Source organism: Hypomesus transpacificus, chromosome 21 (assembly GCF_021917145.1).
Source record: "Hypomesus transpacificus isolate Combined female chromosome 21, fHypTra1, whole genome shotgun sequence".
NCBI lineage: Eukaryota > Metazoa > Chordata > Actinopteri > Osmeriformes > Osmeridae > Hypomesus > Hypomesus transpacificus.
In genome coordinates, this window is record NC_061080.1 from 3,938,553 (window position 1) to 3,956,470 (window position 17,918).

Genomic DNA, 17,918 nt, shown 5'->3' on the forward strand with positions numbered 1-17,918 from the left:
GACCCAAACCATCGCACGGCGGCGCGCTCGATCCACACGGCCACCGGCAAAACATACATAAGCTCGGTTGTTTCAATATATTTGCATATTCGCGCCCACGCACTCGATCAAACAGTCGTTCGGTTCACACCTGTGGAGTCTCCCGACCTTTGACCTGTCCTGTTTGCACACGCGAGCGCATCATCAAACACTTTCCTCCCTTTGGCAAAGCGTTACTTTGGACCCCACCCCCCCACAGAGAGAACTAAGCGCAATGATGCCGCAAAGTGCCCCATGAATCTTTGATCTCATGCTAATTTAGGAGTTCCCCTCCAGGCAGAGAGATGGTCGAGTCTCTGCTTCGCCCCTAAAGTTTACACACACACACACACAGCGACGCGCACGTATACAGGGACAGGGCGCCGCCTGTTTAGCTGTTGTTTCTTGAGTCACTCCAATCAATCACTCGAGCTACTTATAGCCACGGGGCGTCTGAAGATGGTTTGTTCCACTGGATTCAGTGGGGCGTCTCACCCCAACACCAATGAACAGGGATCCTTGTCGAGAGCTCTTTTTTAATCGTATGTCCAGGGTTTATTTAGCTCCATTTCCTGTTCTCCCTCCCCGACCCTCTGGCAGGTGAAATGCCGTCCATTTTGGATGAAGCTGGATCGTAAACACTGAGGTCTGGTTCCCATGAAGCGTTGTGAATCGGCTCCTCGGTTCTCTGCAGCTCTGCGCCCCTTGTCACCCTGTTACATGACAGGCTGTCCTCGCAGCGTCACGGGCTTAGGGCGCCCCCCGGTGGTCGCTAGCGGCAGCTGCGACACGACACATAAATGATGCCATGCTTAATGGCAAAGGTTTCTTTGTCACGCTGTGGCGGTCAGGTTCTTTTTGTCGTTTCCCGGTCGTGTTCTGACTCTGGTCATGAATCTTCAGCCGAGGACGTTGCTGTAGTTGCCAGTCGTGATGTTAACCCTTTTGGACGTGTGCCTCCCCCCTCCCTCCCCCCTCCCTCCCCCCCCAGTCGTGTGATGACGTACAGGGAACATGGAGCCTGGGTGGTCAAAGCCCACCTGCAGAAGGAGAAGGAGGGACACATTATCAGCGTCAGGTAATCTACCTCTCTCTCTCCCGCACACTCTTTCTCTCCCTTTGTCTCTCTTTCTCTTCCTCCCATCTCCTCCTCTCTCCTTTTCTCCCCCTTCCTCTTTCCCCCTCTCTCTCTCTCCCTCTCTCTCTCACTCTCCCTCTCTTAATCTCTCTCTCTTTCCCTTTTCTCAGTGTATGATCTAGGTAGGTGTGTAACAGACCAGGGTGTGTTAAGCGTTAACGGTGTGTGTGTGTGTGTATGTCCTGGTCTCTGCAGCGTGAACGGAGACGTGCGCTTCTTCGAGCCGCGGGCGCCCGACTCTGTGAACGTGCTGCAGACGGTGAAGGGGCTGACGGCGCTGGACATCCACCCGCAGGCTAACCTGTTCGCCTGGTGAGCTGCCTCTCCCAGCCTGGCTCGTCCGTTGTAAGGCGGCCTCCTCAGGAGCCACTGGCTGGTTCTGTTCTCTCAAGACGCCAGGGCCAGTTCGAACTCTCAAGACGTTTTTGCCCTTCCATGTTTTAAGATATCTTTTTTGTCTTTTTCTTTACTCTCTCTGGCTCTCTCTGTCTCTCTCTGTCTCTATGTCTGTCTCTGTCTCTATCTCTGTCTCTCTCTGTCTCTCTCTGTGTCTCTGTCTCTGTCTCTCTCTCTCTCTGTCTCTCTCTGTGTCTCTGTCTCTCTCTGTGTCTCTGTGTCTCTGTCTCTCTCTCTGTCTCTCTCTGTGTCTCTGTCTCTCTCTCTGTCTCCCAGTGGGTCCATGAACCAGTTCATAGCGGTCTACAACGCCAACGGGGACATCATCAGCAACATCAAATACTACGACGGCTTCATGGGCCAGAGGATCGGAGCTATCAGCTGCCTGGCCTTCCATCCTTACTGGGTATCTGTCTGTTAGCCTAGAGATACTGTCATCCTTACTGGGATAGGGTTAGGTCTGTTAGCCTAGAGATACTGTCATCCTTACTGGGATAGGGTTAGGTCTGTTAGCCTAGTCACTCTGGAGTCGGGGTACCATCATCCCTACAGTATCACACAGTTAGCCCAAACTCTGCTCGGTACCTCACTGTGTGTACCTCAGTAACCTAGAGTCTTTATTCATCACAATACTGCTTCGATTGAGCGTCGCAATATAATGCATCATTTGACTTCATGTATTTAGCTTAATGCACTCGCTTTAAATCGCAGTCTCAGTTACGTTATAAGATTGCCGTGTGTATTCATGGACATTTTCTCTCCTGTCCTCTCTTCCTCCCTCTCCTTCTCTCCTCCTCTCCAGCCCCACTTGGCCGTGGGCAGCAACGATTACTACATGTCCATCTACTCAGCAGAGAAGCGTCTCAGATAACACCCCATCACTCACCCCCTCCCCCCAGTGTCCTCTCCCCTCAACCCCTGACCTTTGACCCTGCGACCCCTTACGACCCCTGGGATCCAGGATGTAAATGACTTCTACTGTACATATGCAATTTACCAACCCTGAATGTCCTAGTGATGGCTGCTGACAAATTTATGTTGTGATGATGACGACGACGACTATATTATTATTATTATTGTTCATTCATATTCTTATTATGAAGCTATTGATTGTAGACTTGGCTGTGCTGAGCAGCTTGTATATTTAATTGCATATACAGATGATAGTAGGTCTATTTTAAAAAGTAGGTACCGTCTTCGGGGTTGGTGTTCAAAAAAACGGCGATCGTCAGTACCCGGTCGAACTCTGGAACGACCCCTTAGCGCCAGGGGTCAGGGGTCGCGGAGAGGAGCGGAATCACTTGCTAAACACACAAACACCTGTGGGCAAAAACGCAGGCGTCCCCTCTACTTGGGACTCCCGGAGGCGGAGCCGGGACGTTCTGCCCCGCCTCTCCCCAGACGTTCCTGAGGAGAAGACCCACACCGCGGAGGGCTGCCCCGCCCCGGCGGCAGGAAGAGGCAGGCTGGAGGAACGCGCTTTGCTGAAACGGAGCACGGATAAGCCCCGGGATAAGGGACGTGGGGCCATGACCGACGCTCGTTAAAAGATATGCTTGCTACGGTGCCAGGACTTGTCCTCCCTTCAACCTCCCCTCTCCCTCCCCGTCCCCCCCCGTCCCCTGTCACGCTACCCTCTCCCTCCCCGCATCCCTCGCCCGCCTTTCCCTTCGCCTTCAATCCGAAACCCCCCCCCCGCCTCACCCCAGCGTGCCAAAATCCGTTGCCATGGTTACCCCTACAGCTTCCCAGCACAGCCCCAGAGTGTTTCCCTGCCTCGGCATGTGCACTCAGGAAACCCTCCGCGCTGTTGTGAAGCCCACCTTCTCCCAAAGCCTGAAGGCTAACCCACACCCTCTGCCCAGTGGACGGTTAACTTAACGGTAACAAGGGCCACCTGGGCCACTGAAATCTCCCCCCCCGTCCCCCAACAGGCACCTAGTGCTCCCTCTATCACTGACCTGCATAGCAATAAATGAAGGTGTGGACGCTGCAGCCCCCCCCCCCAGGTCCCGCTCCGCCTCGTCCATGCCTTCCCAGTGGGAAGCCGCTCAGCCCCAGGTAAGATGGAACTCAAGGCTGGGGACGTGAAGGAGTAGCTTCAGGAGGACTTACCAAAGCTAGGCCTCGCTAGAGGCTTTTGGAGAGCGGCCAAGACTGAGCCTCATATGATTCTACTGGGCCACTTCTACCCTCCAGGCCCAAGTGGGCCACGCCCCCACAGTGACAGCAGCGACAGAAGAAGCCAAAGGGCAAGGCATTGTGGGCGATCAAGTCCCTTCTGGCTCTCTGCCTCACTACAGCTAGTTTTCCTTTATTCGTTTTCACTCGATGGAGGTCGGTTGCTCTGTTCCCTATCCTCTCTTTCTCCTTTTTTTTCTTTTATTAAGTCTTGATTTTAGCACGTTTCTTTTTTGGGGTTTGGTGTCCGTTAACAGGACGCGGAAGTGAACAATAGATCAAAGATGGCCGTTCGGGAGCGGCCCCAGACCTCCAACACCTACTGGATCCAGCAGATCAACTCTTTTAACACTGTGCGGCCTCGACGCATCGTTGCCCCTAGCCACGCCCAGTAGCCCACCGGGACGTAGCGGGGGGGGTCAAGCTCAGGTATCACATCGCGAGCCATCGGCAGGCAGCGCAGCCTCTGCTGGGTCTCAGCAACGACCCTGTGACCTGGACCTCCAGTCTCTCCTGAGGGAACGACCTGGACCTCTGGTCTCTCCGCTGGGTCGTTTATTTCTCGCGCCTTTTGACCCCTTTGAAACCGCATGCTGAGGAGAGAGTGGTTCTTTTGGTTTTTGCCCCAACAGCAGTATTGACGCCGACGTGCCTCTTCTCTGCGGTAACTTTATCCTTTCGTTTATTGGATTTCATTTGACTCGCTTTGCTTTTTATTTAATTTTTCTCTTCGTTTTTTTTTTTTTTTTTTTGTAATGATCTGTTTTTAATTCTGTTCAGTTGGCTGGCGTTTTGTACGTCTAGGCCTTGGTGGGGTGGAGAGAGGGGAAAGTCTTGGACGACATTGTGTGCGTCCTCCCCTCCACCCTCACCTTATTGCCTCGTAGTGCCCCAAGCTTGGCCTACCCCAGCTAAAGGACAACCAGATTTGCCTGTGGACTGAACCAAACTAGTAACACATGCCATTTATTCTGTGCAACTGTGACCTGCAGTCACCACGTAGCCCCCCTCCCCCTCTCCACTAAGCTCAGTAGCGCCCTCCGAGGGTTCGGAGGATGTACTGCGTCCTCCACGGCTTCACTGGCACAGCCAACCACTGTGTGCGTGTCAGTCCACGTTAGGAACCACACCTCTGAAGTAACCTGCTTTTTGAGTTTTAACATTTTAGAAATGGCGATGAAGACGAGAGAAACTTTCACCATGTAGAACAAAAAAAAAACTGAAAACAATCAGGTGTGTCTCTGTGACTGTAGACTGCTTGGCGGAATGTGGTTTATTAGACAGGAGATGAAATCAATGAAATAAACCAAATACACAAGACTTTCTCTTGTCACTCCTATATTTGTGTGTGTGTGTCTGTACTTGCATGTTTGTAGCAGACAGCTTGTCAAACTAAAGATCTGTTACGGAAAATGATCATGTTGATTAGAGACTTGAATTGAAATCATAATAAGATCAATCGTCCACAGTGAGCCTTCAAGATCTCTCCGTGATAAGATGGTTTAGAGAGCCAGTGCATCTCAGCAGACACATGAACATGAACGATCAGGAATACAAACAATCCATCACTGCTGTAGTTCAAGGTTGGTTTAGTTCAGAGGGTCTCTTTGGGCAAGGCTGAGATTTATGACAGTGAAAGGGAACCAACACAATGGGCATGTTAACTTAAGGAAACTAACTGAGCTAGATACACAGACGCAGGGGTACCCTGTGGCCTGTCCCCTCTCTGTGCCCAGGCCCCCACACACAGGGTCAGAGTTCACATCCGGACTAATAGACTAAGTAGACCGAGACAAACCACACATACTGGACACACACGCACACACCCGGGGCGAGCGGAGAACATTCCACAACCGCCAAGAGTCTGTCGGCGTTGCACATCCTGAGGAAACAACAGTCACTTCCTGTCAAATTAAGCCCGTGCTGAGAGCGAGTAGCGCTCACTGGCCGAGGTAGAGGGACCTCCCTATCCTCCACCCACCCCCCCTCCCTCTCTCCCTGTCCTCCACCCATCCCTCCCTTCCTCCCCCCAGCGCCAGCCCTGTCCTCCGGCCCCCCAGGCTCCAGCCCTCACTCAGTGAACACCTCCGCCAGGCCAGCCAGGAACAGCAAGAGCCCAGGGAGAGCCCCCTGCAGCCCCTCACCCAGCATGGGAAGCCTTCTCCTACTCTTCTTCTTCTCGGTTCTTGGCAGCTCCACCTGTAAGAATGTCTGACGGTCGTCTCACACCTCTGGGGAAGGGGGCAAGGGGAACGGAGGGGGGGGAAGGGGGGAACCCTTTTGGATTTCGGGGCTGTGTATTGACATGGCTTTGATTTTTGGTGTTTTTCTGTTTTGTTTTTCCCGTTTTCATGTCGTCCAGGTCAACAAGCAGAAGGGCTAACGTGTAAGTAGGAAATCCTGCTTCTAAAACGCTTCTTCTGTTGGTATAAAAGGCTGTGCGAGTCATTCGTTGCATTCATACACTTGAAAACTGAGACAATGTGCTGGTAAAGTAGACCTTCGAGCTTCAGAGCTTCATTCAGCGTATGGTTTTGTTTTCCTTCTTGTTTCTCGTGTTTGGTACGCTTATTTCATCTTTCGTAGATTGTAGATGGACTGAAAGTTCTTTTTTATCTGTGTTTACTTTAGGACTTCTGTCTTAGGCTGCAAGTTTAAGTTGACTCACATACGATACACACACAAACCATGCGTGCGGGGGAGCTCCAACAACAGCTTGGAAGCACCTCGCGGGCTCTTATCAGTGTTTTCACTCTTGGGAATGCCACTCCGTGGGAAAGACTGGGACCGGGAGGCTTTGGGAAGCCATGTGGAGTTGGTGTCACACGCCTCCACCTGCCTCAGCTGTGCTGGGGGGTGGAGGAGCACTCAGGTGCTGAGGCCTGTGAGCCAGGCTGCTGCCTGGGGGGGGGGGGGGGGTCATGTCTTCTCCTGGTCCCCAGATCCCTCCGTGTCACGTGACCGCTCACGGGGGCTGGCTCGTCAGCCTGGCTCATGGCCTTGTTCCTTTGCCAGTTGTCGTCCTCCCTACGCAGCTGAAGCGTTTCCATCACGTGTGATTGGAACTCCGTCTAGTCCTCCTTGTTAGCTGGACAGTTTTCCATACACACATGAACCCTGGTCGTTTTAAGAATGCCTCTCGATAGATAATCGTCCGTTGTCGTGCAAGGGGTTCAGCTCCCCCTATGCAACATTTGGCAGGGCAAGTGGCTTCCACCCGTAGCCCAGTCTCCTGGAAGACATGGTCCTGTTTAGTAAACAGAAGGGGCCTTTCCTTCCTCTTCCGGTGGATTGTTTAAAGACAACCAGCCGTCAGCATGGCTCCGGCGTCACAATCGCAGAACCTTCGACCTGCAGGCGGAGGAGACCTCCAGTCTGCTCGGCCGAGACCACCTCGCTTGTCTAGACTGAGATCTCCACCCCACAGATCCCTCCTCGTGTGTCTGGACGCTGTTATTAAGACACGCAGTCAGTCCACACATGAATCCTGTGAGGATGGAGAATGTTGTTTATTTCACATAATACGTTTCGCTGCCCCCCCCCATCAGTGTTCACCTTGGAAAACGTCACCCTGTCCATCGAGCCGGACGGCGACGTGGAGAGGGACGCCAGCCCGACCCTCCGCTGCCGGCCGCTGGTCAAGAGCAGCCCTGGGACGTCTCTGGTGCGTCGCTACGTCGTGCTCAAGGACAACGCCGAGGTGCACCACGGGAACACCAGCCGCCCTGATGACCTGCTGTGGAGCATACCCAACGCCAGGGTCAGCGACAGCGGCAAGTACAAGTGCCGCGTGTTTATCCGGGACAAGACTGCCGTCAGCAACACTGAGAAGCTGAAAGTGACAGGTTGGTTTCAGGGGATGTTTGTCTAGGGACGGGAGAGTCGTGGGTTTTCTATGTGGTGTCATTGGGTCTCTGTGAAACCTCCCTGTACTGTGTGTGTGTGTGTGTGTGTGTGTGGGGGGGGGGGGGGGGGGGGGGGGGGGGGGGGGGTGTCATATAATGGAGCTGTCCAAGCGGCGTTTCCTCACACACGTGACGAGTGCACCTCTGTGTTCTTGTGCGTGTGAACCGTGTGCGTGTTCCCCTGTGTGTTCACCCCCTCCCCCAGGCCTTTCCCAGCCGGTGCTGCTCATACTGCGCAACACAGCGCAAGCTCCCATCCAGGAGGGAGACCGGGTGCCCGTCTCATGCCAAGCCCCAGGGGAGACCGGAACCTTCATCTTCTACTTCTACGACCAAGGCCAGGAGATCCACGAGGAGCAGACCACCTCCAACCAGGTGGAAGTGGAGCTCCTGTTCAACAAGCCGGGCATGCGGGACATGCAGTGTGCCTACATGGTGTTGATGGTGCCAGACGCGGTCAAGTCCAACCACAGCCAAGCGCAATATGTGAGAGTGCGAGGTTAGTGAACCACGCACACAAACACACACACGTACAAAAGAATTTGACTATGCTTTCCATTGAGAAACGTCAAGTCGGATGAATGAAAGTTCCTGGTGACTGTTCCAGTTTCCACCTTTCTGTCCGTCTGTCCTTAGAGTTTGACTTCCTTCCGGTTCTTTCCGTCCTTCCCGATCCGACGAAGACAAAGATCTTCGAGGGGGACAGGATCAACGTCTCCTGTGAATATCGCGGGGCGATCGATCCCTTGATCAGAGTCGCCCTTAGCAACGGGAACCAGTTGCTTGATGTCACGCAAACCCAGGCCAAAGTGTCGCACAGTCTTACAGTGTTCTCAAATCATTCCGGGGAGTTTGAGTGCAGCGTAATGAAGGGCAACGTGGTTAAGAAAAGAAACAGCATTGTGAAAGTCCTAGGTGAGCTCAACAAAAAGGGGAAGACCTGTTTATGTTGTTTTTGATTTTGATTTTGTGAAGCCGTTTCTTCAGTTTGGAGTCACGAAAAGCCTTTAGATGTGTGAATCCACATTTTTTGTTTTCAACATTTCCCAAATTGATAATAAGCAGTTTGACACCCTCATATTGCATAGCGTTTGGTGACACATTTTCTTTCCCACAGAAATCATCTCAACTCCAACTCTGACTGTGAACCCCGATGTATTTGAAAATGACACGTTTCACGTGAGATGCCAGAGCGACGTCCTTGCCCCTGAGAGAGTTGACAGCACAGATGTCAACTACCAGATTCGTAGAATCGAGGGCCAGACCAGTTACAAGGAAAAAGTCTTCAGAGATCTGGTCCACACAGCAGGGTCCAGGACCTACACGTGCACTGTGACAGCACGGAATATAGTGAAGCACAGTCCAGCATTGGTTGTCCAAATAAAAGGTGAGTAAAGAGAGACCTGTTGTTTATTTGGCTCACTGAACAGTAGTTATCTTCCATTTGCTGGCTTACAGTAAACAATAAGTTCTAAAGATAAAGCTAACACCTTATTTAGATTGAAGGCTTTCTCAACCAGCTGCTGTGCAATCCCCCCTCCTCCTCTCCCCTCCTCACCACTCCTCCCCTCCTCACCACTTTCCCCCTCCTCCCCTCCTCCTCTCCCCTCATCACCACTTCTCCCCTCCTCACCACTTTCCCCCTCCTCCTCTCCCCTCCTCTCCCCTCATCACCACTCCTCCCATCCTCACCACTCTCCCCCTCCTTCCCTCCCCTCCACTCACCCCCTCACCTCCCCGCCCCCCCCCCCCCCCCCCCCCCCCCCCCAGCCCTGGCCAGTGAGCCACAGATCTGGGCCGTGGGCAGGGTGGTGGTGGGGCGGCCGTTCCAGGTGCGCTGTCACTCGGCCCGGGGCAGCCTGCCCATCACCCACACCCTCCAGAGGAACAAGGCGCCGGTCGGCACGGTGACCATCACGCGGCCCGGCCAGCTGGCACTCTTCAACGTCACGATCCAGCGGGCCGGGGAGATCCATGACTACAGCTGCAGCTCCCAGAACAACAGACATGTGCTGCCGGTGGTGGGCAAACACCTCAACATCTCTGTCGTAGGTGAGGACGCCATGCCCTCTGGGACGCGTGACATGGAATACGTACCGAAGTGTTCCTGTTCGAATGTGTAGTGCACAGGAATCATGTGGCCAAATGACAGCGTAGTTGACTTTAAAGTCTTACTAGTTCACGACACACCGCTGTCGATAGCTGAGGTCGTTTTTGGTGCGTACGCAGAGCTTTCACGGAGCGTCAAGTGAAACAGCTTTCAAAAACACCAAACACTTCCCTGTTTCGCTTCCCAGTCCACCTCTAACGGCCGCTGTTTCTCCCCCCTCCCCACCCCCAGTGCCTCTCTCCGACCCTAGACTGAGTGTGCTCCCGGCCTTGTCGGACATCCTGGAGGGAGTCGACCTCATCCTGATCTGCAGCGCCGAGGGCTCCCCTCCGATCACCTTCAGGTGGTACCCGCGACGACAGCGCTAAGTCTCTGCACAGCAGCACGTCCGCCGACATCACCGACAGCCACGTCATCCACGGCGTGGACAAGCAGGCCAGCGGCGCCTACTACTGCGAGGCCGTCAACTACGACAACGTCAACATACGAAGCCAGAAGGTCATCGTGGAGGGTGAGGAAGACTTGTGTGTTTTGGGAGTGTGTGTACGTACGTGCGTGTGTGTGTGCATGTGTCGGGGTGGTGGCTGAAATAGGTATGTACGTACACGGACACAAAAGCACACATGATCCAGCCATAGAAGGTGAAGAGCATTATAAAAGCAGTGGCATCCACACACACACACACGCTCACACACACACACGCTCACACACACACACACACTCTAATATTCTCTACCCTCCGGCCGCCCCCCCCACTGACTACCCACAGGTATCAAGGTTATCCAACCTCCCTGTTAACGAACCCCAGTGGTGCCATATCCATTAGCACCGGCCGTGCTCAATATCCTGAAGACCAGCTAAACGTCCCCGTTAGCTCTTTAGCTTCCCGTGTCCTCAGCACCAGGTCAACCGGGGGATGGACCCTCCAGCGACACTAGCCAGCCCTCCCCGAGGTGGCCAACGCCACAGCGGGCGGTGGCTAGCACTCATTGGCTGGAGTGTTTACACGCAGCGTGCTGCTCCCACGCAGGCGCTAGTGGAGGAGGAAAGAAGGGAAGAGAGAGGAGGAGGAGGAGGGATGGGAGAGAGAGAGAGGGAGAGGGGGGGGGGGTACTTCAGATCCCACAGAGAAGGAAGCAGATGTGCTATGTTTTGGAACTTGAAATCTGACCCCTCTGTCTTTATCTCTCTTTGTCCCCCCCTCCCCCCCCTCCCACCTCTCCCCCCCCCCCCCCCCACAGTGAAGACCGCGACGTGGAAGAAGGGCCTGATCGTGGCGTCCTGCCTGCTCATGGTGGCGTTGGTGGTGCTCCTTTGCGTGCTGCGCTTCAGGGCCAAGCGAGGTAGAGACACCTACAGTCCCCCGGCAACCGAGGCCTCTTCTGTCTGACCAGACTAACGTATGAAACCCTCCTCCTCCTCTCTCCTTCCTCCCCCCCCCCTCTCGCCTCTCCTCTCCTCACCGTAGGTAAAAGAGACACGGCCGCTGAGCTTTCAGTGTGAGTTGGTTTCGCCTGTTTTGTTGTGTTTGGGATTGAAGTGGGGTTGCCTTGTGTGATATTAGAAAAGTCCTACGGGTTGAAATCCCGCTACCGGGAGAGAAGACGAGAGGATTCTTGTCCCCGTCAGTTCTCATTGCCAACGATGACTTTATTTCCCACCGTTTCTCAGAAAGCCTTCGAGCCCTAAACCAGATGACTCTTTAACAGTGAGTCTCACCCACGACACGGAGGTGTATGACGCCACCACAGGTAGCCCCCCCCCCCCCTCCCCCTTCTCCTTCTCCTCCGTTTCACCGACTGTTGTCATGCACGTCCATCGTCGAGTACTGTACCATCCATCCCTCCCCCCCCTCCCCCCGTCATCCCCATGTGGGTTTGTTCCATTTCATGTCAGCCATAGCACGTTTGTAACATTCTACCCCATGGTCGGTGTCATTTACGCTGTATGTCATTAGCACCGCCTGCATGCCACTCCTTGGTGATCTTAGTCACTTTTGGCGGGTAAGTGTGCTCGGCTAAGCATGCTTTGATGTTTTTAACCCCCACCCCCCATTCACTCCTTCCTGTTAGAGGGAAGTATTGTCTTAGAGGAACTACGTGTTTTGTTGACATCCTGTACGTGAGCAAGCTGGAATGCATGCGTGAGGACTTGTTTGAAGTTTCGGGGGCTGGGTGTGTATTTAGGCCTGTGTACTCGCGTTACAGTACCTCCCGTACAGGGTCTCTGTGCAAGTGCGTTTTACGAGCGGTTGTGTTTAGATGATTCCGGAATGAATCGGTCAGTCAGACAGCTGGCTAACAGTGCTAAGAGCGGGCAGCTGTGCAGGTGTGTCAGGGGGGGTTTTGAGTGTGTTTTGAGAGCGGCATCCATGTCATCTTATTCCAGGCGCAGCGTCCCACTTTGACGGCATGGAGGGGAGAGCGGCCAATGGGATGCGAAATAGTGTGACCTCACTTCCTGCTGACATCAGCAACAGGAGCAGCGACAGTATTCCGGAGACAGTGTAGAGAACCGAATCTAAATGGATTTTTAAATCTTCAATTCGACAAGTGGCACATGTTAAAATACACATTGGAGAAACTATTTGTGTGGGAAAGGTAGCCACATTGTGGTTATTTGGCTTTTTGCTGTGATTATTTGGCTTTTTTGTAAATGTTGCTGTTGGCTACATTTCAGAGGGTGTTTGGGCAATAGAAGGCATGAAGGGAGGCACTATTAGTGAGAAAAAAGATGGCCGCCAACTGAGACCCTCCTGAAGTGAACCTGGACCCATTGCTCTGGCCCTCTCCTCCTGCTGTCAGTGTCTACTGTGATGTCATATCCACATGCAGTCTGTGTCTGCTGTTTTCACTTTCAACGTGTCTGTCTCCTTGTATTGCCTGTTTGACTGCATGCCTTTCAATAATGTAACCAGTCCATGTGTTTCTGTGTGTTTAGAAGCCTAGATGACAACTGTATATACTGTACACTTCACAGTCATTCGTAGAAATGTGTGTATATATTTTTGGTTGATCCACTGACTGATTGAAAGAAACACTTGTAGAATAAAAAATAAGTTGAGTTTATTTAGCAATGTGTCAGTACCCTTTTTTTATTTGCTGAAGAAACTGCTCTTATAAGAACAGCATCCCAATATCATTTCAATATACCGATCTCATTATCTACTGTCTTTGACATGGATTATCTGCACGGAAAAGCCATATTTGGCTTTTTGTATGCTAGCATTTATCCCACTACTTCATGTAAACTACATACAGACATAACAGGCCTAATTGAGCAAACAGAAGCTAGCCTGGAAGCTCTGAAACAATGTCTGTGAGAAACTTCCTCAGCCGGCCAGATCCAGCTAGATGGAGAAACAGTTCTGTTTGTCTCAGGCCGGGGTGTGTTTGACGAGAGGCAGCAGGTGGAGGAAATTAAGCCGCGCGCTGAGAGTTGGGATACAATCAGAAATGATATTCAGGAATGGGAAGTTGCAGTGGGGAAGTTGTTGCGCTGGCGGGTTATTGTGTGCCTGGTGTTGCGTAAATAGAGCCCTTTGTGTGTAACGCACAATAAGAATTTGGGGAAAATCTGCCAAGAAAGAAATCTGCCAAAATCTTTCAAATCTGCCAAAACCTTTTTACTCATGACATTTATTCACCTAAAATGGACTTTAGACTCATAGCAGCTATGAATTTTTGCTAGATTCAAATTGATTGGATGTGTGAACTAATAACAAATGGATTTGGTCACGACCCCCAGTAGTCATGGCTCAGAGAAAGGGAATCACATTAAGTCCATATGATGAGCCAGGCCTCAGTTCTAAACTACCTGTAAATAAACCTCAGAATACCTATTGAACACCTTTATTTGACACTTTCATCCAAAGCAAAAATAGGGGGATTCGAACCTGCGACCTCTCAATCGGTAGTCAGATCCCTCAGCAGTACTCGCCCCCATTGGTCATTTTGCTCGGATGCTTCACTGATTGGTTCATTGAGACGCCAGAGGTTCTATCTGCAGGCATCACCAAGCCTGGCCTTGCCTCTGGAAGTGTGTGCTTGATGTGTCTCTGGAAGTGTGTGCTTGATGCGTCTCTGGAAGTGTGTGCTTGATGCGTCTCTGTGTTTCTGTATCTCGTAGTGAGGGTGGATGGAGCCGGGACCAGCGTCTGGAGTGAGAGATCTGCCCACCCTGGTGAGACTCGCGTCTCCACACGCTGTACCTCCACAGGCAGACCCGGAACACACCGAGCAGGGCTTACTCCCCCGGAGAGCTACCCTCCTGTAGGCTCGCACTCTGATCCGAATCCAGCGCACCTGATTTTGCAAGGAACTGTTTGTCTGGCGGAAGCCTGTTTGTAACAACTGGGGTTGGAGAGGGAACCTACAGGAGGGTTGCTACACGGATGGTGTACTCTCTTCCGACTGCCGTGTTGAGAGCTGTCCTTATTTGGGGGATTTTCAGGAGCTGTATTGTTGACATACATACATTCATACATACATACATATCCAATTGTTTGATGGCGATGTGAATCCTAACTGTGAACACAGGCAGCGATGAGGAGAGCAGCGCTGTGTCTAGCGAGCCTGACGTGGAGTACACTGAAGTGGTTCACCCACGGCCCATGGACCCCGCCAGAGGTAACACACACACACACACATGCAATAGAGTGTCTGTGACATAGTTCTAGACCTAGCCTCAATCTGTGTCACATCAAGCTACCATGAAACACTGCTCAAAAGTGCATTTCTTCATTCCCGCCACCTCTATTTCCCTTGTTTACCACCTTTCTCCTGTGCCCTTATCTGCCTCTCTCTTTCTCTTAGCCCTCTCTCCTCCAGTTTTCCCTCCACCCTGAGCCCATTTCGACATGCCAAAACCATCAGAGTTTGCCTCTCCAACATTCTTGCCACTGATAAGATAGATTTCCACTTCCTGGGAGTGGTTAAATTGCCTGTAATTCAGATGTCTCCGAGTCACCGTAACCATGATCACCAGGCTTCCAGAAACATCTTTCAGCTTTGTAAACAGGAAGGGTTGAACGTAATTGCTAAGCTGGTTTGTGATACCAGTCGTCCCTCACATTGTTTGTCAGCCCCCTGGGCACTGTGGCAGTTATAGCGCCAAAAAGGCCCGCTCGCAACTGTATCTCCTAAATCGAAGAAAATGATTTTCAAGCGTGAGACTTGTTAAATGTGTTTGTCAAGTCTGAATCTGGGCCAGCCATTATGTGTCGTTTCCAGTGAAATGTTTCGACGTATTTTTATTTGAAGTACGTCATTTATTAGCCAGTATGTCAGTTGGATCAGTGGTTATGTCAGTGATGACTAACTGCCTTCGTGATGTTTCTCTGTAATGTGCAGTCCCTCTGAGAAAAGGCACAGACACCGTGTACAGTGAGCTCCAGAACTCCCCAACAGGTTTGGGTAAGCTTATCACTATTTTCTGCTTCCACTCTTCAGACCAAACCCTTTTTTGATTGCAGTTTTACATTCCGTTCCGTTCATAGCGATTTTCGCCTGGTACTTCATAGCATAAGGTTAGCAGAGTGGCGAGGGCATGATGTGCATTGTTTTTATCCACAGCTACCAGACCAGTAAGGTGACCATTTCCTGTTTCTGTGAGCAGGAACTTCCTGTTATAAGAGCCTGAACCCTTTGTTGACGTTGTCTATCCAGCAAACTCTGGGAGGCACACCATAGCTTTAAATATTTACCGTTTAATCAACTTGGGACATTCAATCTTTTGTGAAATTTAACTAAAGCTTAGTTTACAGAGTGATTAAAAAGCAGATTGACGTCTTCTTGAAGAGCAATGATACCCTTATTGACATGACAAATTAATAGAATTTGCAATAAAAAAATGAACCCTTCTGTTCCTCACTCAAAATTCTCCTTACAACCCTTTTGGGAAAGGAAAGTAAAAAGTTGTAGTGGTCTCTTAATTTTTCTGGAGCTGTAGTATCAAATGAATGGCCATGTCCATAAGGCTGACATTGTGCCCAGATATACAGCTCTAGAAACAAATCTGAGACTACTGCACCTTTGTCTTTCCTTTCCAAATAATGAGTTAAAGAAAGTTTTGAGTGAGGAACAGGAAGGGTTCAACAGGTGAGGAAAGGTGATAGGGCAGAGTCTTTTCACTTCAAGCTTTTGACACTTGCTTTGTAAAACAATAGACTGTGGGAAACAGTGACTCAGAATGGCAATGGAACTGTCAAATGGCTCGTGAAAATCTTCTATGCATGCCAGCTCAATATTGAAAGGGGTTGTCAAAGGAACCTGTGGTCATATGAATTAATGTCCTCCCAGTGTTGCAGACACACACACACACACCAGCTGCCTTAGTGACTCATTTTCCATGTTTTCCCAGGTGACCTTGACCACCATGACTATGTAAGTAAACTTTTAAATGGATCGTCTTTAAAACTGATTTACAATGTTTCTGGTTACGGGAGACAGTTCTATGACCAAAAATTGTGAATTGTTAGCGTTTTATTGCATTTCGTGCAAGTGTGCTACTATTCCTCATGTCAATGAGATTGTGGTTTATGACACAGCAGTGGTTCTGTGTCACAGTGACAGCCTAAGCAACGACACAGAGCTAGCACACTCAATAATCAAACCTGACCTTTACCGACAAAATCGGTGATGAGTGACGAAGAAAAGCCCCCCTCCCTTCCCCTCTCGTTCTCCTTCCCTCTATTCCAAGGCTTGTGTTCCTTTCCTTCCTCCCTCATGTCCCTCCTTCCCTCTCCTTGCCTCTCTTATCACAAACCAGCCCCAGTCATACTACCACTCCAGACTACTAGGTATAGTCATTACTCTGCGCGAGAGGGAAACGGCAGTCAAAGTTTCCAGCCGAGAACAAAGGGAGCTGGGCTGGTGCTTCCTTCCCTATCACTCAGTCCCATCAGTGCAGGAGGCCGGTCTCCAGGCCTCCAGGCCGGGCTCCAGGTCTCCAGGCCTCCAGGCCCATCCCCGATGACACACTATCCTCACTAGGCCCATCAAACGGTTACAACAGGCCCAGATTTGCCCCATGACGGCTTTGTTTATGTCCTTACTTGGTTCTGGAGGCAGTCTGGTGGGTTTTTCCTTCATGACCTCATGATCTAAAGACAGGCGGAGGGGGTGGACTTTTGGGGGTGGGGGTGGAATTGGGATGGACTTTTGTGATAAAGATTTAGGGTGGATACTGAGTTTTGCATATCTATATCTTAGATCTTGAGATAATGAAAATAGCCCTTTTTTTCTTTGTGGCCTTCTCAAATTCAATTTTTGTGGAGGATTTTTGGTCTCATATGAAACTCTGTCAGCAGGGTTCGGTGGAGTACGCCAGCCTCAACACTGAACAACCAGAGCTTAACCACAACCAACCACAGCTCAACCACCATGACCTCCCTGTTCCTGTGGACTAACACTGGTCCATTATTGTCTCAAGTTTTTTTTTTTAAATCTCCATTCTAATCCCGACTTTTTCTTTAGCAGAATTGTTAAGTAAGATATTCTTATGTTATATTGTAAATATTGTAATGGTGCAGTTGGCAAATACAGTTCAAAATCCTTTTTGTGGGTGCCAGTTTCATCTTTTCCCATGGGGGTGAGAGACTGTTTACCTTGTGTAATGCTTCGTAACCTCTGATGGTGGATCAGAGTGTGGTTGGACTCCACTCCGCCCCTACAGTCGAGTCATATTTACATGTGCTTCCTTTCATCTTCTTTAAAACCCTAAATGGACAGCATGACTGATTGGTGCACATAGAAAATCCCCCACTTCCGTTTGAATGGAGGTCTGTTTTAAGGGACGATAACCTTCTTACTATCAAGCCCACACACACACACGCACATACATACACACACACCACCCCGCAGAGTCCGGATAACAATCGTCTGTTAGACTGATGTGTCATACAGGTCGCTATGGAAACAGTGGTTGAATTAAAACATAGGAGCTGCCTATCTCCAGCTGGCCATGACCTGTTGGGATATCGTGTCTCTGACATCATATCCTGCCAGGCTGAATACAAATGTGTCAGAGGTTGGGGAGGAAGATCATTTTTGGTTCACTAATATTGCAATGTTACTTCATATAAATCTTATAATTGGATGATAGTGTTCTTATTATAGGCCTATATCTAATATTAATGTATAACATATATGTTGAAGGTCATTTTAAGAAC

The 17,918-nt window shown here is 50.8% G+C and overlaps 3 protein-coding genes across 3 annotated transcripts in view; all 3 read left to right on the forward strand.

Moving 5' to 3' along the window:
- LOC124483720 (endonuclease V-like) overlaps positions 1-794 on the forward strand; it is a 7,122-nt gene extending 6,328 nt beyond the window's left edge. Inside the window, exon 7 of the mRNA XM_047044265.1 lies at positions 713-794. Within this exon, the coding sequence (XP_046900221.1) occupies positions 713-794 (82 nt within the window). The remainder of the gene's footprint in view (positions 1-712) is intronic.
- rptor (regulatory associated protein of MTOR, complex 1) lies at positions 7-3,782 on the forward strand. Its single transcript, XM_047044180.1, has 4 exons — positions 7-1,096; positions 1,352-1,468; positions 1,829-1,958; positions 2,355-3,782. Exons 1-4 carry the CDS (start codon positions 819-821, stop codon positions 2,421-2,423), a joined length of 594 nt encoding a protein of 197 aa, XP_046900136.1. The 5' UTR covers positions 7-818; the 3' UTR covers positions 2,424-3,782.
- A 1,973-nt stretch (positions 3,783-5,755) lies between these two features.
- pecam1b (platelet and endothelial cell adhesion molecule 1b) lies at positions 5,756-17,304 on the forward strand. The gene is given in 17 exon segments (XM_047043736.1): positions 5,756-5,934; positions 6,096-6,119; positions 7,282-7,578; positions 7,844-8,137; positions 8,275-8,553; positions 8,756-9,025; positions 9,409-9,690; positions 9,980-10,098; positions 10,100-10,259; positions 10,990-11,091; positions 11,217-11,247; positions 11,420-11,499; positions 13,877-13,930; positions 14,287-14,376; positions 15,100-15,162; positions 16,109-16,131; positions 17,058-17,304. Coding segments are annotated over 17 exon segments (2,319 nt in total). The 5' UTR covers positions 5,756-5,882; the 3' UTR covers positions 17,157-17,304.
- Positions 17,305-17,918: the final 614 nt, after the last annotated feature.